This window comes from Hyposmocoma kahamanoa, unplaced genomic scaffold, assembly GCF_003589595.1.
Source record: "Hyposmocoma kahamanoa isolate Upper Pololo Valley unplaced genomic scaffold, ASM358959v1 210, whole genome shotgun sequence".
Lineage (NCBI taxonomy): Eukaryota > Metazoa > Arthropoda > Insecta > Lepidoptera > Cosmopterigidae > Hyposmocoma > Hyposmocoma kahamanoa.
The window spans coordinates 9,983,589-9,993,560 of NW_020653731.1; the positions used below are offsets into that span (position 1 = coordinate 9,983,589).

General features: G+C 37.6%; 1 protein-coding gene across 1 annotated transcript; it reads right to left on the bottom strand.

Moving 5' to 3' along the window:
- Positions 1-6,756: 6,756 nt before the first annotated feature.
- Positions 6,757-7,524, bottom strand: LOC113227367. Its single transcript, XM_026460261.1, has 3 exons — positions 7,386-7,524; positions 7,063-7,325; positions 6,757-7,011 (listed from the first exon to the last, which is right to left on the bottom strand). Exons 1-3 carry the CDS (start codon positions 7,522-7,524, stop codon positions 6,757-6,759), a joined length of 657 nt encoding a protein of 218 aa, XP_026316046.1.
- Positions 7,525-9,972: the final 2,448 nt, after the last annotated feature.

Here is a 9,972-nt window from a genome sequence, read left to right on the forward strand (position 1 = left end):
ACTCCGCGATCTCCTATCACGATCACGATCATAATCGGACATTATGAACAAAAACAAATATAAAAATCACACAATAATTGAGTACTTTATTCCACTCGAAAGTATTACAGACAGCAAGCGGTTTTATTGCCAGAAAGGCTTGAGTTCTATCCCACTCCTGATCTTGGACACAGAAGCAGGAAAACATTTAAAAAAATATTAACAAGCTTCATAAGAAATTTAATTTTAACGAATCAATGCAACAAAATAACGAACGTCAATAAAACAAGCTAATTACGATAATCGAACCAATTGTCGGTACACTCGGGATATGTTGAGCACGATGTTGATCGAGCAATGCCGCCAAAGGAGTGAATCAGGCGGTTGACTTTCGATCCTTAGCATACCCACGCTAATTGTTTACCGAAACAACTAGCGTCTACGCCAATAATATTATTTTTGTAATGTACTTTTTAAGCATATTTCGGTTCAACAGCCCGATACTTTGAAATTACTTATACTTAATTCTTTTTACCGCAAATTTAGTCGTTATAACAAAGAGATACCCTTGAGAATTTGTCTCAAGTGAAAGATTATATACATAACTCCAAAGCTGTTGCATTGAAACTAACTTACAAGTTCTGTTGAATTTATAAGTGAAATTAGCAATTCAAAAACTGAGCAAATCACGCAAGTAACTTGAATTATTTATATGACGGGCTGACGGCGACATCCCCGTCGCTTCTACTCTAATTATAACTAGCTTACGTTGTTTGTCCAAGTCAGATGCTAATTTCAGACTTGGGATACATAGTTGCTGCTATAGTCACTATAAAAAGCTTGTTTCTCTCTCTTTGTAATAATTATATTTCTTATACTAAGTAGAGTGCATGGCTGATTTAAATGTTATAGCAAAAACACTTATCACATGACATAAATAAAATATAAAAAAAAAACAGGCGTTAGAAAATATTGTTATAATATGTTCGCCATTTTTATTTAATTCATATATTCACAAAACCGTCAAGGATATAAAATTATCGAATCGGAGCTCGTAAATATTCACGCATAAAATTTTTATGAGAATCTCGTAGCCAAAAATCTGCAAGATTCCAGGTTCTATAAGATATTGCATTTGCTTCACTCATACATAATATGTTCGTTTTGCAGCTGTGCTCAGGTACAGATGTTGCTTTAAGGGCTTACTTTGCAACGGGTCATAATATCAGTGCTTACTCAAGATTCACTTTTGCATAAATGTACCACAATGTTGGACAACCAAGTAAGTAAGTACCTGGTACCTGGTAGCAGACGGTATCAAAAATATTTACCGTGAGTTTGTAATATGCTAACATGGTAGCATCGTAAACATGATACAAGCTGTGCCTGATTAGAATTCAGTATCACGAAAACGCAGCCGGCTTGCGTATGAAATACCTCTGGAATACGTACGGGCATTTTACGGGATGAGAGTATGTATAGAAGGAGGGAAGACATGAAAAATGAAAAAAAGTGGAAATATTAAAGACTTCAAGGAGGTCAAGGAGCTGGCTTTAAGAGAGATAATAGGAGGATGCTTCATCGACAAGACTATAAATTCTTAAGTTTGATGATGAGAGTTATAGTTACGTCCAGCTACCTTATACGCAAAAGGATTATGAAGAGACTGGGATAAAGCCTTTATAGCAAGATGCTTTTTATGGTAATTCTATAACTTGAAGGCTTCCACACGCAAAATAGGCGCCTTGGCGTCGAGTTGTGGATACCAGCCCGTTACACGAAGTACCAAGTAACTTGAAGACTTGAAATTGACAAATGTTACAAGTGATAGTTGTTTTTTTTTATGATACCAAACATTGACTTACAATTATATGGACGTCGGATCCGCGCTAAAAAGTGTCCGCACTTGTAAGGCGCTAAAATCGTATACAGAGCGCGACACTCCGCTTTAGTCTTCATTTGTTCTACTGACAGCGCGATACTGCGATGACATTACAATTTAAATTTCGAATAGGTTGACTTGGGACATTTTTTTCGTGGTTTTTGTAGTAGACCCGTCGTCCATTTATTTGTAAGTCAATGATACCAAATGATAGGAAGAACAAGCCGTGCGCCTGGCGGTAAGTGACACGCCGGTCCATAGCAGTTGCAGCACCGCTCAGAGCTCTAAATCTGAGTGACACTGCCGCTGTACCCATTACCGTGAGACATAAGTTGACAAGCCCGATGTGCCTGTAATCTCACCAGCACTCTTGCTCTTCAAAACCGGAATGTCGTAATGCTCATATTAATTACTTGGCGGCAGAAATTGGTAAAATAGCAGTACTTCCCTGCACGAAGTACTTATGTTATTCGGTAAGAACAATTATGGTACTGAGGTAATTTAATGCTCTCAGAATTAATTACTGGAAGATTTCAAACCCGAATTTTGGTAGGGTTGCCAAGCGGCATACAGATTAAAGGATAGCAATGGAGCACGACCGTTGCATAATAAGCTCGTTTATTGGCACTAGGTATTGTCGTCATAAACCAGTATTACGTAACTCTGGTTTGAAATTAGTGTGATTGTCTGTGAAATTATTTATTTTTTATCACACTAGCTCGTAAACAGTGTCTTAAATTTACATTTTTAAAAATTATTTTAAATTGCGCCCGCGGGTTATTTCCTATATCTATGGTTTTTTCATTACATTACCGCCAAATGGCAGTAGTGGATTTATTTTTAATTTAATTGCAACGTCATGATTAAGCAAAAAGTTTATATGCTCGAAAAATTTTGAATGTATTTCGCACAAGCTTGTGGTATAGAAAAAAAAAAAAACTAAACGTGCAATTTAACTCTAGATTACTAAATAAATTAAAAAAAATCAAATTTTGCAGTGTTTTAATTTTATTTATTTCATATGCGTTACATCCATACTTTACAACATTTTAGTTGTAAAGTATATCTATGGAAGAATAACAAAATAATAATAAAAAAATAGAGTTGTATTATCTATGGAAGAATAACTGGTCATCTGTTTGAAACAACAAAAACAAAAACCTGCCATTTACAAAATCCTTCATTGTTGTATTGTACATAGATAACGTTGGTTGCAAAGCGACATTTATTTTTCCTGCATTTATATTAGTATTTATTTCCTCACAAATGTGATGAAAACATTGTATATAACACGGGCGGTACGAGAATTACGAACCTCGACTTAGTCTTCGACTTCGGGCTTTTAATAGAGTGTCGTTCGTAATGCCTTATTTGCCATCCTTAATTCACGATGTACTTATTTATTTATCTCAAATTGCACATATACATATATAAAGGCCTTACAGTCAAAATGTGGCATCACAGTACATTTACTTATATAATATTTTGTATGCCCGTAAAAATATACATAATTTCATTATGAAAGAAGATATCCATAATGTTAACCTTAGACCTAAGCCCAAACTCACTTATGGGGAACTATATACGTTTTTACAATTAGATTTCGGAGAATATGTTAAGATTATCATTTCCTAAGTTTAAAACTGACGTAAAAAGTATTTTAAATGAAAAGTCATATTACAAAATTGAAGAGTATGTGTTACATAAAGAAGTATGGAAAGACAACATGAGTCTAGATTCCACACAATTATGATTCAAAGTATATTCCATAGCATTTAAGTTTATTTGAAAAGAGCAATCCCTAGAGTTTCTTGCTCGTTCTTCTCAGGGAGGTCAGCGTAGTGAACGAGCAGTAGCTTAAAAATGACGTTTTCAAGTGTAGAAATGTTACCTATGGAATCATTGACTTACAATTATATGGACGTCGGGTCCGCCCTAAAAAGTGTCCGAACTTATAGGGCGTTAAAATCGTATACAGAGCGTCATTCACGCTTTAGTCTTCGTTTGTTCGACTCACAGCGAAGCAAGCAAAATTAGACAGTACTGCGATTACATTACAATTTAAATTCAACGTTTTAGCTTTTTCATATTCCTTTACCTACATGTCACTACGTTTAAATAGGTTGACTTGGGACATTTTTTTAGTGGTTTGTGTATTAGACCCGTCGTCCATTTATTTGTAAGTCAATGTATGGAATAAATGATTATTTCACTTTGACTTTGACTTTTGTATTGTACATAACCTAGTCAGGGTGTTGCAAATAAGCTTAAAAATTAAATCTATGTATTATTAATAAATTGTAATTAATAATTATTTAAAAATTAAATTGAACGACCTGAGCTTTTCGTAAGTCTTTTACACATATGATTGATGATGAGAATATGATTTGTGAATAAGATATTACTTCAATCTCGTCTTACCCTCTTGTCTAATAAATATTGGGATTTTGTTGTAGATTAAAATTGAAATATACAATGCATATATACTTTAAACATTTCTAATTTGGGTTCAGGGAGGATTAGATTATAATGACAGTGGGGATTTTCATTAAATTCAAAATATGTTGGTTGATTACGGATAAACAATGCCACTTCCATAATATAAAGGCATGGGAGAGTTAGCATGTTCTATTTAATAAAATGTGGTATACAACTTACTATTGTTCTCTTCTATTCATTGACTTACAAATAAATGGACGACGGGTCTAATACAAAAACCACGAAAAAAATTCCCAGGTCAACCTATTTAAACGTAGTGACATGTAAAGGAATATGAAAAAGCTAAAACGTTGAATTTAAATTGTAATGTCATCGCAGTACTGTCTAATTTTGCTTGCTTCACTGTCAGTCGAACAAACGAAGACTAAAGCGTGAATGACGCTCTGTATACGATTTTAACGCCCTATAAGTTCGGACACTTTTTAGCGCGAACCCGACGTCCATATAATTGTAAGTCAATGATTCTATTCATAAAATTTACCACACAACCAAAACAAAGTAGCTTATTTGCAAGGAACATGATGGTCAAGCACAGACTATGCTTGCATGCAATATGCAAGCACGGTCGAGATACTAATAGGTAGGTATGCATCGATACTACTAATACCAAACGGGTGATTTGTATGGGGTTTTTCAGCATTTCAAGCATGTTAACAATACTCTATATACAACAGATATTTATTATCAAGGCAGTAATGTAGCGTGCCGAGGTAAGTTATTTTGTTTAAAAGATACATCGCATATATTAAATAAAAATACATAAAACGATGCCGCATTAACCTATTACAGATTTTTCTGCACACCCCTGCATATTAGTAACAAACACAAAAATGAGTGTAAGAGGATATTTCGCTCCCTCCGTCCGACCCAACCAACGGGTCGCATTTAGCACTAGCATGATTAATTTTTTGTGGAAGTGTGTTGAAACTATTATTTCTGTCATACAAATTATACGTTTAATTTTTGTGTATTTTATGTTTTATTTTTCAATAGTAGATTAGTTTTATTTTCTAATAACAGTAGTGTAAAATAAACGTTATAAAATAAATTTCAAACGTTAGTCTATATAATAAGGTAAGTATAATAATAATATTACACAGGATGGAAAAAAATCAATGTGATTATTAAAAACATTAAACAGCAATTACACACGGCGATTTTAGCAGCGATGCAAACGCGATGCAAATGCGATGCAAACGCGATGCAGTCGCTAATCTTTTACTTTACACACACGCGCGACTTTAAGCACCGATGCAAACGCGATGCACGTTTTAAATTAGTTAACTAAATTATTTATTTAATGTATTTATTAATTTCGCCTTTTATTTTATTAACAATTAATTAACAAAATAAAATAATGTGCATTTTTATATACAGTTTTTTCGTACATAATTATTCAACCGAATTCAAGCGACTGTACCGATGTAGTCGCGTATTTGCATCAATGCACTCGCGCATTTGCATCAATGCAGGCGCGCGACAAATTACTGCATACACAGATTTTTTGAAAAGCTTGCTTGAGCCGGGAATCGAAACAACTAAAAATGGAAAAAAACACTCGAAGGGTCAGAATTATGTAGATCTGGACTGAGGGGAGCAGCCCGTCTGCACTAAACTCCCAGGGTGTTCCGTTTTCCACCGTTGCGTGGCGGGTCATGACATCACTGTAGCGTTTCATGGCCCGTCGGCGGTCGTCCGTCTTCGGAATCTTCGATGTTCTGATGAAGGAGCAAGGTGTTAGAGAAAACTCACATAGTGTCATCCCCGGAACACATCGAGAGCACGCACCAACCCGGGAACTCTCAACATGGCAAAACCCCTTGTCCACTGCCCGTTCCCGTTATGGTTGTTGGGCCATGTAGTCTTTTACGACGAATTGGGAGGCATCGGATCCCTCTCTGCCTCATCCTTGCGCGCTATTATGATATCGGCGAATGCTTCCACAGGCGCCACTTGTCCTGACTACTGATCTTGGCAGTGACAATGACCGGCAGTAGAACGTGCTTTCTCTCAATTTCGTGAACACGGCGGCACGGGCGTTGTTCCAGGCAGAACAGGGGGCCTTTTTTTTTTCTTTCTTTCCGGGTATTCCCACATTTCCCCGGAAAATCCGTCATGGATACCACCGCGTCACGGGGAGGCGCGGTGGTTATGTGAGACTCCTACTCACTAAAAACCCCCGGGTATTCCCACACTCCGCATGGGACGGGGCTGTGGCCACGTGGTTTACGATCCACGGCCCCGCCTGCGGTTGTCCGCGACTGCGGACCCACGTCTGGGAGATATTCTCCACTCCGTCGTTAATGGCATGTCGGGAATACTTGTCATGCCAACCAACCCGTGAACCCTTGCCCAGTGAGTGACAAAGCCCCCGTTTTGCCACCCAGGGTTCACTGTCAGGGCGGCAGTTGGCGGGCATAGGCCAGCCGCCTGCGCCCTAAACGTTTGCGGCGCATAGGATGAGAGGAAGGGTCTTCCTCTCGCTCCTGCTCCGCCGCCTCTTTCCGCGGCAATACATCGGTGCAGAAGGAGGCCACCGCATTCCACGCCCTCTCACTGCCGACCATGGCTCGCACCACGGTCAACAGGGATAGGTCGTGCCCCACCACTGCGGTCAGGGTTGACCGCTGCTCGTCGAACGCCGGACATGCCTGCAGTGTGTGCTAGGCCGTGTCTTCGGCGCAGCCACACTGATGACATACGGTCGTCGGTTCTCGTCCCACCCTGCACAGGTATTTGCCGAAGCAACCGTGTCCCGTCAGAACCTGCGCAAGGTGATAGGAGATGCCTCCCCAGGATCGATCCGCCCATTTTGCCAGGACTGGTCGAATCGCTCCGATGGTCCAGTGGCCAGATCTCGGCTCCTCCAGCTTCTCTTGCCACTTCCGGAACACGGCCCGTCGGATGTTTATCCGCCATCGATTAATGTGCTCCAGAAGTGGCTTCTCCCCTTCGGAGCTCAGCTCTGCCGACCGCTAATAGAAAGCTGACAGCCCCTCTGCATCCAGATCCCATGGTGGGGTACCTGCCATGACGCATGCCGCCTCGTAAGAGGTGGTGCGATATGCTCTCGACACCCTGACCGTTATGACTCGCTGCGGTCTCCGCAGGAGGGTCTTGCCTTGAGCGGTGAGGCTATTTGCCCATATGGGCGCTCCATACATGGCCATCGAACGCACCACCCCCGTATACAGGCGTCGACAGCAGAACAGGGGGCCTACCACAACCTCTTAAAACAAGATTACTTTAACCTTACATTGACTTTTCGTATCTTAACGCGCTTAAAGTAAGTTTATTGTAATGTTAAAACTATGATGTTTTATTGGCAGCTTTATGACTATTCATTCACTCAGTTCGTACCATGACGCGACTTTGACATTAAAGTAATATTGCTCTTACGTCAAATTTAGCAATCTTAAAATAGTTACACGGATGCAATGGAAACAATATTGTTTTCTGTTTTATTGTCATAATATTGATTTGTAATGATTAAAAGTTAAGTTGAACTTATTTAATTACACATATCTATTCAATTTTGTTTATTTTTTATTTATTAGCACATAGGAAATAATTTTTCGTTAAATAAAAATACGCGATGTTTATTTCGTAAAATTATGACAGCGCCATCTATATGCTCCTTGGCGAAACTAACTGTTGACACTAGACTATAGTTCCGAATTCACAACGTGACTATGAAGACTCAGCTTGTTTAATTTATTTTTCTTCATGAAAATGCGGTATAGCTATTGAAAACAACGTAATTTTAATAGATTTTACTATGACATTCTTTTTTTAGCAATCAAAATTCTCTGAATGTAAATAACTAGTACTTAAACATTATACTATGATAAGACGATTCGGAACATCAAAAAAGAAAGAGATGGCATTATACAGTTCACATAGCGTTATCTCTTTCCTATTTTTAGTAAGCAATAGACAATATTGGGAAATCATTCGTTCTTTTAATCACTTTTGCAATAATACATTGCTTGGTTGACTGGTTCGTCGTGGTACTAATGTGAGTAATATTACAATACTCTTACTTTAAGCTTACCTTGAAATAAGATTGTTTTTGGAAAGGTTATGGTAGGCCCCCAGATCAGGAACGTGTGCGTATTGGTATACCGTAATGGTGGCATGCCGGAATTGGGTCCCCGCCTACCACCGCACACAGATAACGGCCAAAATTACCGGACAGCTGATTTTGTTTCGCTTTAAAGGAAGTCTGTACTGCAAAGGTCGTTCTCATTGACGGGTTAAATCATCTCTCATAATATCGCTAATATAAATTTCACCCAGTATTTCGTTAATCGTTAAATTTGTTTTGTCAGCCTCTTATGGAGAATTGGCCGTAATTCACCTTGAACCAAAAGTTTTTAATACCACACAAATGCTGACTAAGAACTAAGAACAAAAAAGCAGCACTACTCTTTAGTTGTCATAGGATAAAGAATAGTTATGGAGATTCATGTTTATGTACAGTTAGCAGCACATCAAACTATATACTTTTGTTCATATATCGCCTCTAACTAAAGCAACGGAACAATATCCATAAATGTGTAGCTTGGTAAAATGCTGCTATCTACATATATCGATCTAACTGGTCTGTTGCCGTTACAGGGCTACCGCTGTTACCAACTGAGCTAAGAAATAATTTGATGTTTTTCACGTACAATAAAATACATATTTGGATAATTACTCGCTTCTACCATTCCAGTAAAGTATTCCATTATTTTTATAACTCTAATATCTAGAGAAATTTATGCTAAAGTTTGTATTTTTTCATTATACGTACATGTACAAAATACGTTGTCAAAAAAATTTACATTTACACAAGGATAATCCTAACATAATATGAGGATGAATTTTTATAATTCCTCGGGTGATTTTACACACGAATGACTGTAAAAAAATGTAATTAGCAAAATTTGTTCTTTGGTTTTTATAACAAAAATATTTGGCCAGTCAGTTTTGATTTTTACAGCGAGGTAGTCCAACTTTAAGTTAAGAATTTACAAAAAAAAACTTAGCCAAGGTTATTTTATTACAAAAATACATGCCAATCCGGGGTGCCTTTTTTATTGTTACTAATTTATTTATATATAATAACGATTTTATATACAGAAACTTTCCAATTCAACATAAAGAATTTTGAAAGTCCTCGAAATAAGACAGTGATCTTGCGAAGACATCCACCTCTACATAACCTTAAGTTTAGTAGCAGTAGCGTGTGCATAATTACTAAGCAGTAATGTGAGCATTACTGTGGTCCGGTATTGAAAAGTAAGGGTGCTGGTGAAATTACAAGCACATAGGACTTGTCAACTAATGTCTCATGGTGATTGGCAGTGGCAGTGTCCCACAGATCTTTACGATTTAAAGCTCTTAGTGGCATTGCAACTGTTATGGGTAGGTGTGCCACTTACCACTTACTTAAAAAAAAAAAAAAAAAAAAGGCGTGCCACTTACCACACGTTTGTTCCGTCACTTGGTAACATAAAAAAGCTATTAATTGTTCTTATAGCCCTTGTGAAAGAAAATTTTTTGAATTTTTACTATTTTATGCCATATATGTCTTTTGTTTTTGAATATTTTATATTATTGATTGTATT